Source organism: Melanotaenia boesemani, chromosome 21 (assembly GCF_017639745.1).
Source record: "Melanotaenia boesemani isolate fMelBoe1 chromosome 21, fMelBoe1.pri, whole genome shotgun sequence".
Lineage (NCBI taxonomy): Eukaryota > Metazoa > Chordata > Actinopteri > Atheriniformes > Melanotaeniidae > Melanotaenia > Melanotaenia boesemani.
This window is the reverse complement of record NC_055702.1, coordinates 7,127,701-7,147,392: the sequence shown is the minus strand read 5'-3', so window position 1 is coordinate 7,147,392 and position 19,692 is coordinate 7,127,701. Positions and strand designations below refer to the sequence as shown.

General features: G+C 39.2%; 2 protein-coding genes across 2 annotated transcripts; one reads left to right on the top strand and one right to left on the bottom strand.

Moving 5' to 3' along the window:
- Window positions 1-3,975: 3,975 nt before the first annotated feature.
- On the bottom strand, window positions 3,976-6,914 carry mrpl43 (mitochondrial ribosomal protein L43). The gene is made up of 3 exons (XM_041973801.1): window positions 6,651-6,914; window positions 6,191-6,297; window positions 3,976-5,134 (listed from the first exon to the last, which is right to left on the bottom strand). The coding sequence occupies exons 1-3, from the start codon at window positions 6,779-6,781 to the stop codon at window positions 4,917-4,919; spliced, it is 456 nt and encodes a 151-aa protein (XP_041829735.1). The 5' UTR covers window positions 6,782-6,914; the 3' UTR covers window positions 3,976-4,916.
- Window positions 6,915-7,138: 224 nt separating this feature from the next.
- twnk (twinkle mtDNA helicase) lies at window positions 7,139-12,678 on the top strand. Its single transcript, XM_041974841.1, has 7 exons — window positions 7,139-7,195; window positions 7,393-8,053; window positions 10,244-10,946; window positions 11,080-11,320; window positions 11,441-11,548; window positions 11,630-11,771; window positions 11,868-12,678. The coding sequence occupies exons 2-7, from the start codon at window positions 7,418-7,420 to the stop codon at window positions 12,207-12,209; spliced, it is 2,172 nt and encodes a 723-aa protein (XP_041830775.1). The 5' UTR covers window positions 7,139-7,195; window positions 7,393-7,417; the 3' UTR covers window positions 12,210-12,678.
- The last annotated feature ends 7,014 nt before the right edge of the window (window positions 12,679-19,692 follow it).

The following is a 19,692-nucleotide window of genomic DNA, read 5'->3' as shown; positions in this document are numbered from 1 at the left end:
ACCAGTCTTTCTGTTTTTAGCATCTGTGAGAAACAAGATAAAACTATATGACAGGGAATGTGTGCAGTCTGTTAAATGGGTTCCACAATACATGCTAAAGACAAACAGATGAGTTTGCTGTTTATAAACTGAAGTATACTTAACCAGAATGAGGGCCTAGTTTGAGATTTAACACTTTTAACAAAGATTTTGCTCTTTTGCAAAAAATCAAAAGAAAAGCTTCGTGCCGGCTTTTCTAAACAGAAAAATAATCTGATCCACTTCTAGAAACAACAAGTTGCTGGTGGCACATCGCCATATCAGAAAACCTTCACACGAGCGCCCCATGAACACATCCTCAGTGTTTACCTGATCAGTTCAATGCCAAAACAACAAGAACCGCAGAGCCTACAGGGTTTTCCTGGCAAGGTGAACAGCTCTGATTAAACAGCACATGTATAACTTACAGAGAAGTGACTGAAATGAATTCCTGAGTAGTTAGTAAATGTGTCACAGACACCGGTGAAAAAAGATCTGTCTTCCCAACAAAGTGTTGAGTCAGCTCTTGTAGCGCAGCAGCAGCCCTCTGGTGACTTGCAGCATGCATCAGTCAGAGCAACACTGACAGTAATGGCAGCGTTGGCTCACCTCTGTGAAGTAAGGACAGGGGATGACGGTCTGTTTGTGTGCACCGCTTCATCTCTGCAGGAAGACGCAACCACAAATCATTTGACCCGTGTGTTCTGGTTAAACACACGGGAAACCGATGAAGATGCAAGTAGACAGCAGATGTTTTGCTATTGCAGGTTTTCATCTATTTTTGTATGTAGCTTTTAAAACAATCTGAACCACTGAGGAGGCCATTCATAGCATCCCTTCAGCTGTTCAGAAACACTTTTAGACATGGAGCATATGATAAATATGTATACAGATTTCTTTCTTTTTTTTCTAATCCAACCCACTTCCTGTGACATACCATCTCATTTTGTATTACAGTGATGTGATTATTTCTCTTTATTTAATGAAGCTAGAAATGATTAATCAGGCTAAAGTCTGCTTTGCCAAATATTATTTTTAAAGACAAATCTGAATTTATTAAGATATGTTGTTACATTGTTCATTGCAGTAAGCATTTAATTGTACATGCCAAAACTTTGGACTTTTTTCTTTTTTTTAGTTGCCATGAGTTGCTGATTTATCCATCGAGATTCGTAGGTGTCTATTATCCACTGTTCTTGAGGTTTTTCCCATTTTATTTATGTTAGCTTGAGGACCACAAGGGTAATGACTAAATCCCCCAGCTGGGGTGGCACATTTTGCATTTTAAAGCCACACTACTGAACTTTAGCACTTTGGCGCCCCTTAGCAGGGCAAATTTAGCAACCGTCTTGTATCCTGTCTTTTTTTCTGAGCTTTCTCCAGCCAGTAAAAGTCAGCCCCATGTTGACGCTTCTGTTTTTGTTTCCTCAGTCACTTTCCCCTTCTTTTCTTGATTACCTCTATGTTTCTTTGCTAAATCTGCCATGGTGAGCATTCAAAACAAGCAGTGTGTTGATATCCAGTTGCTGGTGTGCGACTTAATGCAAATCACAGTATCCATCTGATGCCTCAGGCTGGAAAAAATAGTTGTTAATTGTGGTTTCTCAGCCTTGGGACACTACAGGGTGTTGATGGACCTATAAATGTGCATAATTAATGTTAGTGTGCCATCAAAATGAGTCAGAAGCACAGATGCGTTAAGGTGTCTTTAGGATCATTATTTTTTAATAGCTCACCTCACTTCATCTTTAGTTGAATCTGCAATTTGCCAGTATTTAATTAAATCCATTCATTTAGTGTGCCACTGGCTGTAGCAAAAGCCCGAATATAATCAGCCATTCTCCATGCTTAATATCTGGAGAAGGGCTCTTCTCATATTATTCACCTTTTTTCTCCAAACACACCTTTTATTTATTGCAGCCTTAAAGTTATATTTCAGCTTCATGAGTTCAGAACCGTTTTTTAGATTGTTTCAGGCTTGTTAGATAATTTGTTAACTTGTGATGATAAATCATTGGTGAGGACATAGGAAAGGTCGTTAGTATAGTCAAACACAGGATGTGATTTGACTTCCTAGAAGCTACAGCTTTCTCTTGGAGTTCTCTTGGTCTTGCAGATCTCCACTGTTGCTGTTAACTGGAGTTTATCAATTATATTACGAATAAAAGACACTGATTCCTACAAATGCTGCCCTGTTATATGGGATTATTCTACATTTGTAGGCATCATTTTTGTGAATTTTGTTTGCTAAGTGTTCACTGCCTTAACCTTAACATGTTAGTTACGGTCTGCAGATTTCTTAAAAATTATTCCTGAGACGTCTGAACTTTTGCATAATGGTTCAATTTTTTTTTTTTTTTTGCAAAAATGTGCAATTCTTGGAGCAAATTTGGAGCTTTCCCCTGGATAAGATTGCTGTATTTGTACCATTGTATAGGCAGCTGTTATTTTCCTAAAGCTGAGCTTACCTGGCCATTCAGCCTGACTTGTGGCTACAAAACACGCTGAACATGTTGTCAGTCTTTTAAGCCATTTCTCCTGTTTTACACCTCATCTTGATTCCTCCCATCTCTTCCTCTCTGCTGCCTCTATAGTTTCCCCATCTCACCACCTCTACATGACAGTCTCATTTATTACTTCCTCTATTCACTTTCTCACAAGTTCCCTCAAGGACCCTGCTGAGTTTATAAATGGCCTCTTATCAATTAGAGGCACTTTTAAAAGAGCACTCTAACTTGTGGTTTTGTAAATGCAGGGATCAGAGAAGTGAGTTTTCCTGCTGAAGCTTAAAACAAAGTAAATGTTATTTTTTATATCTGTATATTAATGCTATATATTTATACTGTAGATGCAATTCCATGCAGTGTTTTATTTAAATCAAAGTTGTGTAAAAAGTTGTTGGTTTGCATTTTGTGGCTGAATTTGTACTAAGTTTTCTATGTCTGATGAGTTTAACATAAGTCTGTACTTAATCATGTGTTGCTTATTAGTTCCTGCTGTCAACCTCGCTTATAAAAAAGTCATGCATGTCCCTGAACATACTGGTAGTCTCACCCGATTCTGTGCCCATTGCTGCTTCTCTCAAAGACTAGAACAGATACTGTATACTGTATTGTGGGCTTCAGGTAAAACATTATCAATTGTACACAAATCAACAGTAAAGCATTTCCTTTGGCTTCAGAAACCAGAATATCTCCCTGTTGTATTAGTATATTTTACATAGATGTACATTTTCCTTTATTTGTGGCCAAAGAAACTGATGTGATGCATTCCTAATTTGTAATATTCTGTCTCCTGTTTTATAATATGTTAAAAGTCATGTAAACTGTGACCATTTTCATGTATTTGGTTGTCTTCTTTATGCTGCTGATGGACTTTTCTTCTGTATTGTTACACAAACTGAACTGGCATCCTTGCTTCTTGTAAGATGGTTAAAACACTTAATCTTTTTTTTTCTTGTCTTATTTCAGCTCATTAAACCTCCTGCACTTCTGAAAATAAAAAACAATTTACATTATTCACAGCTTGGAGGAGGAAAAAAGGAACTTCAGAGATGAAATCATGAAATAACACATCAGACGTGTTCAAACGGAATCCTTTTCACAAGATACCACAACGCCTGCTTGTTTTTAGCTCGTGGCGAGGCCACTGACCCCCGTTGGGAATAGATCCCACACAATATAAAATTAATTTGCATTTATACATGACTGACGAAGTGGAGGTATAACATAAGCTCAGCAAGGAAGGGAGGGTCAAATTAACATTTTCAGAGCAGCATTCAAGGTGGTAACTTAGCAACTGTAACTGTATTTAGATCCTTAGATGTCCTTGCATGGGTCAAGCTGTGCAGTGATGACAGCAGAAAGGATGTGTATTTAATTGCTGTCATAGATAAATTAAAAATTAGGAGGTGAGAATGAAATAACAGAATTTCCACCTCATTCTCTTTTCCATCTGCACTTTTATTACCATCTTCTGCAATGTCACCTCTATATACTGCGTCAATTTCATAAAACTTAGCAGTAGACGTCATTACTGCATCTGTATTCACACTGACTTCTTGGCTGCATGTGTGTACTCCTGTTGAGGACAACACTGAGGTTAACTCTCCATGCCTTCTGCAGTCAGACATGATGAATTTGAGGTGAGAACTGCAGAGAAAGCAGCTATCGTTTTGCCAGCATGTGCCTCGTCGAATTTAAACAAATCAACCGCTGGAGCAGCACAAGTTTCCTTCTCCTGTTGCAGCACATTCAGACAGCTCACACTGAAGGTTTAAAAAAAAAAAAAAAGTGTCGTCCCTCAAGCTATCACACAACCATCTGTCAAGCTCGTTTAAGCTCAGGATCATGTAAGCATGTGCAGCAAGGACATCCAGAAACTTTGTCAGTAAAGAAGTGTAAAAACATGTATATTCAATGTTCTATGCAAATAATGAAAGTACATCAGTAAAACTCAAGGATACCAGCAGCACAGCTGCAGCCAGCTTTCCTCTGCTGAGCTGCTTCTGACATGCTGCTCAGACACATCTGAATCTAAATACTGAGGAACAAAAGCATTTCCAGAACAATTTATTTAATTTCATAAAAAACAAAGATCCATCTGCAATGTGCTGCATTTATTACACAAAACTTCAAATAACCTTAAGGTTAAAAACAGTTTTCCGTCTCTTAGCAGCCAGCCATTTAAAGACTATTCAATATGTATTATGAACATACATGTTTCTGTGCATGGCTTTAAAGCAGCCAGCAAAACGAAACATGGTCAAAAATACCTAAATAACAGCTGCTTGTTACAGAAAAACGCTTCAAACACCAGACGTAGATGACAGACAATTCAGGAAATTAGTATATTCACTGATTTTCTGAAAATGTTTTGGCTTCAACTTTGCTCAGTCCTTAGTCTGGATTGCGTCTCTGTGGTTTGATGGGGCCAATGGACAGGGGCCGATTGGTGAAGGGGTGCCACTGGCCCTGGATACTGGGATTATCAGTGTGGTAGGGCTTGCGGATGCGGATGATGTCCTGGCCCGACTGGTTGGTGAGCTTGGTGAGAATCTCAGAAATCTGTGGCGCTGTTTTGGTTTTGATACATTCCTCCCTTACATGGCCATTTACTACAAGAAGGAACAAGAGAAAACTTCTCAGCACAAAGGAGTTTGAAGGGGACAAGTATGGACATGTGAATCTTGCAGTGCCTTTGAACTGACGTCTCAAAAGAAGCTACAAAAAAAAAAAAAGTATTACACTGCCCCCTACAGTATCTTAAGAGTGTTACATCACTGTAGAATTAATGGTTTTAATCGCTTTTCTTAAATTATTCACTAGTTTTACCATAAAAACTGCTAACTTTTAAATAAACCTCCAGCTGAAAAGCTAATGCTACAACTGCAAGCAGCATGTACATACTGTATAATTTGCAATTCAAACAGAACAGTTCATAACCATTCTCAACAAAAGCACTTCTAAAGATACAATGCAGTCTATTCCCATCATAATACAATAAAATCTAACTAATCATATGATATGTATTAGCCCAGTTTAAATCAAATGTGATAATATAGATCACATTGGGGGAGTGGTAGCCTTGTGGTAAGTTCCCAGGCTGGCAACAGAGTTGAACTGAGCAAGGACCTTAACACCACTCCATCTACTAGAGATGGGTAAAATACAGAGTCTAACTTAATAAAGTACAATCTTATTATTATTATTATTATTATTATTATTAAGCCAATTTCCTAACTAATGGAATCACTAAATTGTATTAAATCCGTAAGGCTACTCAAAGGATATATAACTGATACAACTCCAATAAAGGAATCTAAAAGATAAACTACAAGTCAGTGCAAAGCAGTTAAGTTAAACATACACAAAGAAAAAAGATAGACATCTTTATTTATAATAAAAAGTATCCAAAAGGAACCACTGAAAATATAATAATAAAACATTTGTTGTTATATATTTAAGTTGGTTGAAGAAAATTGAATTAAATTCCTTTCAACAACTTATACACTCAACACAGTTCATTTTGTAACTATCAGACAACACAATTATTTACTGCAGTCTCGCAAATAGCTAATCGGGTCATTATAGTATTACCATATGATATCACATTTATGAGGAATTCAGATTAAGTCAGGTAACAGATAAAAACACAGGCTGTGGCCACTTACAGTATTCTGCCACTATTTTAGGGAGGCCGCAGGACTGAGGAGACACATACACAACAGTTCCAGGGTTACTTTTAGCATAATCCATAACTCCCTCTTCAATAAAGTCCCTGCAAAAGAAAAATAGTTTGGTGATGAAGGTGCTTAACTATTCATGTTTTTTCTTTAACCTTCTTTTTACACACACACACACACACACACACACAGTGAATATACATATTTTGTCTGCCCAGCTGTGCTACCTTAGGCATTTTTCTTATGCAAGATATAACAATAATAACCTATGTGTCTCAGCACATGATTTTTTTTTTAAATTGTAAACTCTCAACAAGAACTGGACCAAAATGAGTGGAAAAGTAACCACAATATTATACGAAAAGCAACTGATCATTTTCAGCATTGATTACTATCTCCCAAAAGGCTATGATTACTAGATAACCGACTTGAGAAATCATGTTATTACCTAACTCCCAGTGAGCTCTGTCCCTTCTTGGAGAAGATGATGGAGACTCGTTTCAGCTGACAGACGTATCGACCGACGCCGTTCTGTAGAACGCTTCTTAGGAAGCGACTCGGCGTCCCTCTGGACGTCATCGTTCAACCGTCAGTTAACAGTCTGACTAATAAATGTGGTATACTATTAATCTCTTAACAATATGAAAAATAATGTCTTTAAATTGTGTAAAACTTCCAGAGGACGCCTTGACGGGCATGCATACAACTTCCGTTCGTCGCTGGTATGATCCGGGTAGAAACAAAGAAACAGCATATAAAACAAAAATAAATTAAATATTAAAATAAAATTTTATTTGCGTACATATATTATTCTCAATATATTTTTCTATGTGTAATGTGTACGAATATTTTTTTTAATTTTATATATTCAATGTGCTCACAAACAGTTACTTATTCTTCAAAATTTATTTCCGGCGGACTTATTTTGAAAGCACACCAAAGACCAGGGTTGCATGGGAGCGTGGGTAAAAATGAGGTCAGAATGGACAGCAGGTAAAAACATTTATGTGTTTGCTGCTTTATTGAACATCGCCTATTTTTAATTACAGGATTAAATGTTCCTCCAGGCTTGTTTCCATGCTACAGTTGTGCCCATTTTAAAATAAAAACAGCAGTTTTACGGTTTCTCTGTCTTTCTGTAGTGTTACAATGTCACAAGCACTTAGTGTTATTTATGCTGTCTTTTCTAGGCTCAGCGTGCTAACCAGATAGCCAATGTGGAGAGGCTTGCTGCTGAAGGGCACCACCTGTGTCTTGCAGGTGGCAACCCCAAGGATTTTCCACCAAAAGCTCTTTTCATCCTTACAACTGAGACTCTTCACTCAAAGTCTCCTTCACAGGCCTGCTGAGGCTACATGTGCTTCTAGACTTAAGGGTGCAGGCTCCTTGCTGGTACACGAGAGAATCAGGGGGTATAAAAAGGATGCCAAGTCTACTGTAGAGTTCCCCCTGAGTCCCATCACAGTCACAGACATCAAACAGTACCTCCGCTCCAAAGATATATCATTCCACGATGGCTACAGCTGCCTACACATCCCAAGCATATTCATCGATTCCACTACAAGGAAGGACAGTTTTTCTTTGTTCATCGACAAAACCACTGGACAGTTTCTGTGTAAAGACACACAGGTGGAAGGGAGCTGGGAGGACCTTCAAGACTGTGTGGAGGTGATGCAAAAGGAAGGGCAGGACTTCCTCAGTCCTCATGTGCTGCTGGGGTATCCTGAAAGTGTGGAGGAGCAGGAGGAGTTGGAGAGGGAGCTGAGGGAGGTGCAGGGAATCTGGGCAAGTGCTGTTCCCTTCACTGATCTTCCCGAAGAAGAGGCTCAGCTGATTAAAACCATGTTCCAGGTATTGTTAAGCAAAAAAAATGTTTGTTTTTTTTTGACATTGCTTTATTTTCTTCCTTCAAGTCTTACACCGATCAGGCATAACATTATGACCATCTTCCTAACATTGTATTGGTCCAATTTTTTTCTGCCAAAAGAGCTCTGGAGATAAAATCAACAACTGAAATCATTCCTGAACTATTTTTTGTTTTAAGGCAGGCATCTTATCCCGCTGAAAGGGGCAACAAAAAACTGTACAACAGGGGTGGGGATCCCTGGTTCTCAGGGGCTGCTGTCCATCAAATTTGAGATGATTCTTTGTTTCAAAACACCTCATTCAAATTGAGTCACTGTGCAGAACTTAAAAGCTGTTGGATCCATTTAACTTAAATCAGGCTTGTTGGACCAGGGAAACATCTAAAACCTGCAGGACTGTGGCCCTCGAGAACCAGGTTCCCCCACCCCTAGATAAGCATTTCATCCGTCCATCCACATGATGTAAGAGAAAACAACTCATCAAACCAGGCCACCTTCTTCTAATGCTCCATGGTCATGTTCTGAGGCTTTCATGCCCATTGTTGATGCTTTTGCTGGCAGACAGGGGTCATCATGGGCACCCTTACTGGTCTGTGGCTATGCAGCTACATATGCAACTAACTGGAATGCACTGTGTATTCTGTCACCAGCATTAACTTCTTCAGAAGTGTGAACTACAGTAGCTCATCTGTTGGGCCACATGGGCCTGCCTCTACTCCCCACATGCATGAATGAGCCTTTCACTATTTGGCCCTCCCTCAAATCTTTCTACTTCTGCATTTTCCTGCTTGAAATGCATCAACTTAGAGAACAAAATGTTAATTTGCAGCTTAATAGACCACCCACTTAACAGGTGCCATGATGAAGAGATAATTGGTGTTATTAACATCAGCTGTCAGTGGCCATGATGCTTTGCCTGATGTGTAAAAGTCAGAATAACTGGGGAACAAGGCTATCGGACAGTTTCACATCCATGTTCTATGAAGAGGAGAAAGCGGATAAGAAGTACACCAGTTTTAATTTGTTCTGTAAATGAAAAAGATATGCTGCCTTATATTTACATGGCTTATTTTTTATTTTTAAAGTTTTGACTTTAAAGCATGATCATGCAACAGCCTCCTGAAGCTGAACATTTTACAAATTTTATCTAAAGCAAAGTTAGTGTGAGTGCAGGGCAAATGGTCTTTATTTTCTAGGACATTTCAAATCAAAATGTGCATTTTTTTTTAACATTTTATGTCTTTATTTATTGATATTTATAATCCCCAAATGTCACATTTTTAAGTGTTTTGTAAAGCGACACAGATAATGTAAAAAGAAAAAAAAACTGGCTCAGATATTTATGAAGATAGTGATGAAAAAGATAATTGAAGCAAACGCTGTCCCAAACATTGGTGAGTTTGCTGGGAAAAAGCCTCAGCTTTATGACATTTAGGTGATTCTATTTTTATTAGTTTTTTTATGATTTATTTTTAGTTTTGATGTTGAAATGTCTTGGAAATTTCAGATTTGCTGTAGAAAGCCATGAGACTTTTTTTTTTAAAGCACTGCTGTCTGTAATCTTAGTGAACTTTTTCAGACATTCAGGTTGATATCTCGGGACGTTTAGAAAATGACTTATTGATTAGAAATTTGAAAAATTGTAAATGAATGGAATGAAGAAGGAAGGCCACGAATATACATTTTGTTTTATTCTTTTTATATTAGAGGAATCAAGAGATGATGAAAGAATATTGATGTAAAGTGAAACTGGCATAAATACAAGAAACAAACTTGTTTATTAGGTAATAGGATCATTAGCTGATAATGCTCATTTTATTTTAAGTAAAAAAATACTTTAGTAATAAATACTAGAATTGTAAATTCAAACAACAGGGATGTCCAAGTCTGGTCTTAAAGGGCCATTTTCTTGCAAATTAAAGATGTTTCCCTGCTCCAACACACCTGAATCAAATGAAATGGATCTCCGCAACAGCTTGTCAAGTTCTCCCCAAGCCTGTTAATGATCTACTTATGTAAATAAAATGTGCTGTAGCCAGGAAACAGCTAAAACAGGGCAGCAGCCCTCGATGACTGTAACTGGACATTCCTAGTATACAGCATCTCCAGGTTGCCTCTCTTATTTACTTCTTAGAGTGATTGATAACTTTGATCAATGTTTTCGTTTTTGTTTCAGATTTCAAAGATCTCTAATGCAACCTTTAAGAAGTTTGGCGTAAGGCTCTTCAAACCCACCAAGAGTCTGGTTTTCCCTTGGTTTGGCGGACCTGACTCCTCTTTAAAGGGGATTAAGCTCCTCTCTGCTCAGAGGACAGACGACGACTCCGTCACCTATAATGAAGCAACAGTCCCAAAATGTAGCTCCTATTACAACTTGTTTGGCCTCCCTCTTGTAAGCCGCTTAGACTCTGAGGTGGTGATAACTGGTCACGAGTTGGATACTCTGGCCGTAAGCCAGGCCACAGGACTCCCCAGTGTTGCTCTTCCTCGTGGGGTCAGCTGCCTCCCTCCGGTCCTGCTGCCTTACCTGGAGCAGTTCAAGCGTGTGACGCTTTGGCTCGGAGGAGACATTCGCTCCTGGGAGGCGTCAAAGATCTTTTCGCGTAAGCTGGGACTAAGGAGGTGTGCTCTGGTGCGGCCTGGGGAGTACCAGCCATGCCCATCGGAGGCGCTGGCCCGAGGCAAGAATTTAAGCCGCATCATCAAAGCCTCCATCCCAGCAGCACACAAGTCCATTGTTTCCTTCAAGCAGCTCAGAGAGGATGTGTACGGCGAGCTGGTCAACACAGACCAGGTGGCCGGAGTCAAGTGGATGAGGTTTCCAGACCTCAACAGGATCTTGAAGGGACACAGAAAAGGAGAGCTCACGGTTTTCACAGGTAGGAATTATAATGCAGTCAAAGTGCAGGTTCATACCATTGTTTCACCAGAGTTTAAATATGACTGGAAACATATTTTCTATTTATAATCATCACCTCTGTACAGTTTACTTTTATTGTTTTTCTTAACCAGGTCCTACCGGAAGTGGGAAGACCACCTTCATCAGCGAGTTGGCCCTGGACCTTTGCATGCAGGGCGTCAACACATTATGGGGCAGTTTTGAGATCAACAACGTGCGTCTGGCTAAGATCATGCTGACACAGTTTGCCATGCAGAGGCTGGAGGAGAATCTGGAGCAGTACGATTTTTGGGCTGACAAGTTTGAAGAGCTGCCACTTTACTTCATGACTTTCCACGGACAGCAGAACATCAAGTAAGTTTGATCAGTGCAGCAGTTATCTACCAAATTAAACCTTCTTTTTAGATTTATTCCTGCCCAAATAATACAGATAAGGTCTCATACCTACTTATTTTTATCCAACTTTGTCTTCAGGACAGTACTGGATACTATGCAGCATGCTGTCTACCTCTACGATATCAACCATGTCGTCATTGATAACCTGCAGTTCATGATGGGACAAGAAAACCTCTCAGTAGACAAGTGAGTAAAGGGACAAACATTTAGTTACAACAGTGGACTTGATGAAAAAAAAATTTGTGGTAATAAATGAATGTGATCCAGGTTTGCCGTCCAGGACCACATAATTGGGGTTTTCAGGAAGTTTGCCACCAACAGCAGCTGCCATGTCACTCTGATCATTCACCCGAGAAAAGAGGAGGATGACCGAGAACTGCAAACAGCATCTATTTTTGGTTCTGCTAAAGTATGACAAGAAAGTTGTACATTTCCCTTTTATAAAATTAAGTTTATAATTATGTGATGCGTCAAACACACATTGTGACCTCTAAAACTCTTCCAGGCCAGCCAAGAGGCCGACAACGTCCTCATTCTGCAGGAGAAGAAGGTGGTGTCATGTCCAGGTCGAAGATCCCTGCAGATCACCAAAAACCGCTTCGATGGAGACGTGGGCATCTTTCCTCTGGAATTCATCAAGTCCTCGCTCACCTTTTCATCTGCTCTCAAAGGCAAACTCAAGCTGAAGAAGGTTCCTGCCAAATCAGAAAACGAAGAGGAGGACAAGGAGAACACTGTGGCATTGAATAAAGAAGGTAAAAAAGAAAAGGCAGAGAAAGTAGGAAAGACAAAGACACCACGAAATGTAAAGAGTCCTGTGACAGGAAGTGAAACTAGCCAGAAGTAATAAAGAAAAGTGTCATATGGACCAGGGTCAAAACTTTTTGTCATAAGCTGAATATAAATGTATAAATACAAAGGAGGACAAAGACAAGTATAAAATATAAAAAATAGCAACTTTGATTGTAGCTCACAATGAAATGATCCAGAAAATGCAGATATGTAAGGATTTGTTTCATCATGGAAGGAAAGTAAGACATTAAAACTAGAATGTGAAATGATGTTAGTAACATGTTAAATGTCTATGGTGTTTAAAGCTTTCATATGCAAGTACTTCTAAATATTAACTCTGAATTGTGTCATGCTTAGATGTTATCCACCAGTTTGGAAGCAATATAGTGACATAAGGAGCTGCTGTGTTTCATGGTAACCATGGAAACCAAGTTTTGCATATTACCACAATGTGTTCTCTACTGGCATTTTTTGTATTATCACGATATATAAACTTTTTTTAAAAAAAGTGCATCTGGTGCAGACTGATTGTTTCCATCTATGGTCAACAGGGGGCGGTGTGGGCTCACAGACTACACTTTCAACACGCACTGTTCTTATGAACAAATAGTTAAAATTTTTTGACATATGATTTTGTTCTAAGCAGAAATAGTTACCTTTTAGACAGAACCCTGGATATGTTTGTGTGTTATATAAATAAGTATGTCACAGAGCACAGTTATGCACATAATACAATTTATCCTGCACTGCTCAGTAAAAATAAAGCATTAGCTGCCCCCATCCTTGCCTGGTAGCATTTCATATTAATCTTTCAGCCAGAATTTGCTGCGACATCAGGTATTTGTTGGCCCCTTGCTGCCCCTCTGCTGTGGCTGTTGTCGCCTTTGTATGCTGATCATCAAGTTAGATCAAATTACACATTATGTAGGGAAAAGGTGAGGATCTATACAGTAGGTTTAAGCACACCTTAACCAATGCCGTCCTTTCAACGTGTGACAGCCACCTCCAGTGTCACGTTATGCAATACATCATTTAGACTGAGTGACTTTTAATAAATGCAAAGTGTTTCGAAACATCTTCACATTAAAATTTCATGGGTAAAATCAGCTGGCCTGCCTTTGATGCTCTGGTGTAAGGTTACAGGTATCAGCAGCTTGCAGAGGTGCGCAAGGCTGCATCGTGCTGTTTGTGTTGCTGCAGTATTGATAGTGTCATATTGCATCACTGTTACAACAAACCTAAATAAACTTCACAGTTATGGTATAAAAGCAAAGGTTCAGCTATAGAATATGAATTTAACTGCATCTTTTATACCAGGGTTTTTAATGATTTGCAATCCTGGCACTTCTGCTGAAAAAATTTAACGTTGCCCTGGAAATTGCTTTCATTCATAAAGTGTTGACCCTTGGGGTGTTGGGAATTTGATTAAGATGGTGTACAACTTTTGTCACAAGAGAATTATGAGGCAGGAGGTGTTAATCAAATATGACAATGAAATTTTCTTTATAATTTTTTGTTTTTCTCCACTCTTGTTGTCACTACCTCTAAAATGTGGCATCTTTGCTATCTGCAGCCCAGATAGCATAAAATGTTTGACTCACATTTGGCCTTGAATTACACTTGACTTGGCATGAAGGCTGCATGATGGTGTGATGTTCAGCACTGCCACCTCACAACAAGAAGGTCCCTGACTGTATCCTGAGGCCTTTCTGTGTGGAGTTTACATGTCGTCCCCATGTCAGCATGGGCTCTGTCTGGGTTCTCTGGCTTCCTCTCACAGTCTTAAAGCATGCACTGGTGATTATGAATTGGTTCTGTGAGTGAGCATAAGCATACATGGTTGTTTGTCAGCTGCACCAGCAACTCTGATTTGAATAAACAATAGACTTGAGGTGATTGTTGCTGCTTAAACTAAGCCACAGTTTGCAAGTTTTGGTCAAACCTGACCCATAAAACACTCAGCGTAAAGTACGTTAGGCCCAAATCATGACCCCTGATCAGGCATTACTTAGCTATAAAACCTCTAGATTATGTCCAAATGTGTCTACTATTTGGAAGTGCAAATCACCTCTGACAGCTCAGGTTGGGATGAGCTTTCAGGATGTCTAAGGAGCAGACTGCAGAGGTCTCACAAGCTCACCTCTTTCTGTTGCCATCTGGAGAGGGGAGGAGATGAAACACCTCGAGTGTTGCAGCTGTTAAGCATGATGGGGGATAAAAAGTGATGTAAAATGAAGCAGTTTACTGTAGTAACCCCATTATTTAGCTCTGCATTTTAATAAAAAGTCACAAAGAAATTATATGAAAGATCAGTTTGTATTAACTTCAGATAAATCCCACAGAATGCTCATCTGTGCTGCATTATACAGATTAGCTGACCGGTAAGAAAGAAAAGCTGCAGAAATGTGTCAAAAGGCAGTTGATCGAATGAAAACTGTAGGATTAGTCCAAAGCTGAGATGCCATTACAGCAACACTTGATCACCCTTTGACCTTAATCTGGATTCTGGAGCTGCTACCAATTACAATACAACAGATCTAGGAGGCTTTTTTGGAAAGCAAGAGATTAAGTGTTCACATATTGCTGCCTTGTCAGATAAAGCCTGGAAAAACACTAAGTTCTATTAGAAATTAGTAAATAAATTATAGAAAATGGGGATGTTGAGATGATGTAGTTTTGTAAACAGAACTTGATCACCGGCTGGCTTTAGAGTTTAGCTGCATCATGGGGACTGAAGTAGATAAACAAAGTGCTACTTTAGTTCCGACATGAGCAAATAAAATCATGAATACTTTCCTCTGTGTTGCTATAAGAAAACACTCTTTGGGATAAGGGAACAGAGTGGGGCTGAAATTTTTATACAGTTGCTTAGAGCCCATGATAAGCACCTCTTGTTAGACTTAACTGCAAAATAAGTGCATCCCGTTACAATTATCCTGCACTGTTTTTTTCCTCAGCATGGACTTCACAGACGTTGGGGCCTCTAAGTCTGCCTTTGATTTCTTTGCCGGCTCCATCTTTGACAAACCGGTCCAGGGAAACCCCTGGCACCAGACTCAGCTGACACATGGTATGTGGAACTATGAGCTCCTTGGATAGCTAAAACTGTAAAAACAATGTTATAAGCTATGGGAAACAATTCCTCTTTGTGTTTGGCTAATGAAAATCACAGTAAGATGAGCTAGCTGGAGGGAGGCCCTACACAGATGTGATGATTCCCAGGGATTTTGCTTCATTCTTCTTCTTGACCTTCCTTTAATGTTTAATGTTTTTCTGTGAATTTTTTACTGCTGTGTAAGTACACACTGACTTCCATAATGACTCCAGGCTGTGTGCTGTGGATGGGTCTGGGTGTCCTCTTATACTCTGTGGGTGTGGGATATGGCTTCTGGAGTCTCTGAATGGGGCTCTTTGTGTTTTCAGGCATTGCTTCACTGAGACGATGGCGGCTCTGTCGCCTGCCAGTTCCTCAAGAGGCAAAAAAAAAAAAGAAAAAAAAAGAAAAACAATTTCTACTAACTTTCTTAAATACCATTCTGAAACTGTCATTATTTGCAGGATTGCTAAGGATAATCAAAATTGTGTTTCAAAGATGATATCCCAGGTTTTGCCACTAATATCTCTGTATCTGTCATGTCTGCAATGGATGTCTGATTGTTCTTCTTTGTTTTGAATGGGTTGTACTGATCAGATGTTTGCATGACTATTTGAATAGCTGCCATCTGGAGAGGGGAGGAGATGAAACAACTTGAGTAATGCAGCTCTTAATCATGAAGGAAACAAAGAGTGCAGAGAGCAAAAGAATTCCACTCTGTCAAAACGCTCTAGGATGTGAGAAAATGGAGCTGAGAAAAGATGTTACAGCTGCTGATAAAGCCCCATCTTAGCAGCTAAAATGAAATAAAAACATCACAGTCAGCTGCCAGAGTATTGACTGTCTCATATGTGTTCCATAAACTGACCACAAACAGCTAAATTTATGAGAGTAAGTTAAAGATGAACCCGAGAACTGCTTAGAGCTTTGCAGATGATGGGATGCATGGATACACGGCATGCATAGCTCTCCGCTTCATTAGCTGCCCTTCATTAAACTATTTGACCAAGTCTGGAGGTAATTCCAGGCTCTCCAATCAGAGTCACTCAGCTTGGTCTTTGCTGCTGCAAATAGATTTTAGTCAAAAGTTCATGATGGGATCAAAATTAAGTGCAAAATCAGCTCCTCTGCTTTGTTAACAGAACTGTATTAAATAGTCAGGCACAAAACCAAAAGAAAGAAAGAGCTTCTTTTTGATTAAAGAGAGAAAAACAAGGATGATATTTAGGGAAAAACACTGTTTTCTTGTCAAAAAAGACCAGATTCTGATTTAATAGGGTTGAGATCTTTTTCTATTGTGGGTATTAGAGTAAAATGTGCTCTTGGCTTTGTAAGAAGCACACTTCTTTTAAAAATCATTCCTGGTAAATCTTTCCTGTTTTGGTCAGAAATACCTAAACAATGACAGAATAAGTTGGTTTTTAGGTAAGACCATCACGTTTTCATACCAACATGAACAAAATCAAGTGAGAAGTCTCTTGGTGTTTCTGTAAAATTGCAACCAGCTTAGTTGTGTTAAAAACATAATTTTTTTTGTGTCTAATGCTTTTAACGTAATTTACAAAAACTAAATGTTATTTTGAAACATCTTTGAATATTTTTATATTTGTTGTTCTGCTTGATAAAACCCAATTTCAAGGAAGCAAAGAAAATGTTTTAGGAGGCAGACTAACCTTAAAATCAAAACAGAAGATGTTGCAAGACTGATGGGGAAGCACTGCATTTCATCTGTACAAAAATCCCTTTTTAAAAAAACACGCTGACTTTTGTTTTAACTCAGGCTACAATCCTTGCATTCTCGTTCCTGGACATTAAGGACAATTTCATGTTAATAGGCACCAATCCTGTCACAGCTACCTAGAGTGCATCCTTTATTTCTGTTTGGCTTTGCAACATGCTGGGGACTTACATTGCTTGGAGACATGCTAGAGGCCTTTTCAGACTCAAAGCTGATTCAAGATGCCCCTACCACCTCCTTAATGTCAGGACAGGAGGGAGGTGGGGTTTGCGCTGCCTCACTCACGTGGCACTCTACACGTTTGACCCACATTATGCCTGCTGCCGTGTGTATTAATAACCACATGCTCCTCTGTGTGCTCTCCGACCAGAACAAGGCTCAGGTTTCAGCTCATTATGTGAATGTTAGTTTGCATTTTTCTAATCTTTAAAAACAAAATGCCACAAAATAAGAAGAAAAACCAACAATGAGCTGTTACTACTGACAAGTGTTGTATCAGTTAGTAGTTTAATGTGAAATAAAGACTATTTAACAGTTACCATACTGGTGGCATAACTTTGGTGCTGATATGGCAGTCATATAAAAAGAAAGCAGATCTTTTAGTTCAAAGTTTGTACATTTCAGAATGCAATAAACATAAAAAGAAAGAAGAAAAACCTTGTCCTTAGCAGGATTTTAAAATTAGGTGAATTCAACATCAGATGAGCAACCTGACATGACCCAATATTTCATTTATTTGACATTGAAACGAATCCAAGGTGTTTGCCCACAGGTTGTGTCACTTTGCTGCTCTGGGGCATTCAGGTGTGTGTTAACACAAGGCCAAACGGAAAAATAAAAAGGCAATGAACTCAGAAAACCAACTGTTTCTGAACATCATCCAGGAAGGGATTTATTTCCAAACAATTTGGAGTCCATCATTTTAAAGTAAGATGCCAGACAGCTGCCAGTCTTTCCAGGAGTGGACACTCCAAAGGTTGCAGGGGAAAAGCCTGTCTTTCTAAAAAGCTCTGATCAGCCTTGATTTGGATAACTGCATCCAAACAAATTACAATACTTGTGGAATAATGTTTTTTGGACAAAGCAGACCAAAGTGGAGGTGTTAGGCCATGCAAATTAATGTATCATGACAAACTGCAAAACATGTTCGTTGGTCAATGAAATAATATGTTGCAATCTCATTGTAAAATATAAGAAATTGTACCATTGGTATACTTTGTTCTGTACTGTGATCTGGTCAGCATCACACTACTGATGACACTTCCCAGTTCTGGTGTGATGATGCTGATGCTCAGAACTTAATGATGTTGAAAGTTGCCTTTCTTGACAAGGATATAAATTTGATATAACAGGGAAGGAGCGTTTGGTGGGTGTCACAAATATCCTGCATTTTAAACTTAAACTGATCTTCTGTGATTATTTACTTACACCAGTCAATGATAAAGAGGGACTGGAGTTAATGCACATGGTCATATTTGCTTGTTGAATAAAATAAGGTCCATTCATCTGACAGCTAAAACTTTGCTGAAACTGGGCCCGGCACCAGGACATTGTTCCCAAGCATAGCAACAAATCTGCAGCAGAATAGGTGAAACAGAAAATGATCAAGGTCTTGTAACAAACCAGACAGATATCCAGACTGCTACCTAATTGAAATGCTGTGCCGGAACCTCAAGAAATACTTGTAAAACCTCAGTGAAGTGGTGTAAAGTTGTGTGGAAGGTTGGGCTAGATTATTGGGTGGGCTATTGAATTATTAGGTGTATTTAGTTCTTCACACACTGTTTTTGCATTTTGGCTTAATTTTTGTAACATTACGTGATGTGTCGTGATGTTGCTCATCTGAGGTTATATTTGCCTAATTTTAATACCTGGTAATAATCGAATTATCTTTATTGTATCCCTAGATTTAAAACTTTGGGACTACAAGATGGTTTACTTTCTATTTTGGTATGACTGGTCAGTGCTTGAAGTGCAGTGCTTCAAAGCTAGAGTTTGCACAGGTGCAACATAATGAAGATGAGTAACTGAGGATAAACTAAACTCTTAGAATACCACTGAAAACATCTCAGCTCAATAATTTGTGCAATTCCTATTACTTTTCTGGTGGGAAGCCCATCTTATCTTTTCCAGTCTCTTCAGCCACACTGAGGATGCCATTGGTTCATATTACTGAACTGCCATGACACATTAGCAAAGTACCTTTAACCAGCTGCCCACACCAGTGGCACAGCTGTACTGTAAACACCCTACACCTCAGTTTGCTCGACTGGCCACATCCTGCTGTTTAAACACAAAAAGAAAAGCTTCTGAAGGACACCATCATGCTCAGGGTTTATATAACACAGAGATCTAAGAGAGCTGAGGGGCTTAATCTGCTCTGGCACCAGGGGTCTGGAGGCTGTTCAAAAGCCCTAAGGGGACAAGAGAGGGTCTTGCATAGCAGCTCTGGCTTTTTTATATGCTGAAAAACTTTACAGGTTAAATGAGAGGGCAGGTGGGGTGACAATACAAACTTAGTTACAGGCACAAGAGATGGAGGTGTTGGTGTTGAGGAGAGGAAAGTGGCATTTGAGCAGTGGGCCTCATTTCTCTTAAACAAGAGGTTAGAATCAGCATCCCATACTTCTGGGACAAGGCTGCTGGTAGGACTCCAGAGCCTCACACCAGACTTTCATTTAATTTACTCTGAAGGTGAGAAAAAAC

Bases quoted from the DNA above. Each gene is read 5' to 3' on its own strand.
- twnk (XM_041974841.1), top strand. From the start codon at position 7,418: ATGTGGAGAGGCTTGCTGCTGAAGGGCACCACCTGTGTCTTGCAGGTG. The intron at 10,947-11,079 runs GTAGGAATTATA...TTTCTTAACCAG, and splicing joins AGAGCTCACGGTTTTCACAG to GTCCTACCGGAAGTGGGAAG. The intron at 11,549-11,629 runs GTGAGTAAAGGG...AATGTGATCCAG, and splicing joins GAAAACCTCTCAGTAGACAA to GTTTGCCGTCCAGGACCACA.
- mrpl43 (XM_041973801.1), bottom strand. From the start codon at position 6,781: ATGACGTCCAGAGGGACGCCGAGTCGCTTCCTAAGAAGCGTTCTACAG. The intron at 6,298-6,650 runs GTAATAACATGA...TTTCTTTTGCAG, and splicing joins CAGAGCTCACTGGGAGTTAG to GGACTTTATTGAAGAGGGAG. The intron at 5,135-6,190 runs GTAAGTGGCCAC...TCCTTCTTGTAG, and splicing joins TAAAATAGTGGCAGAATACT to TAAATGGCCATGTAAGGGAG.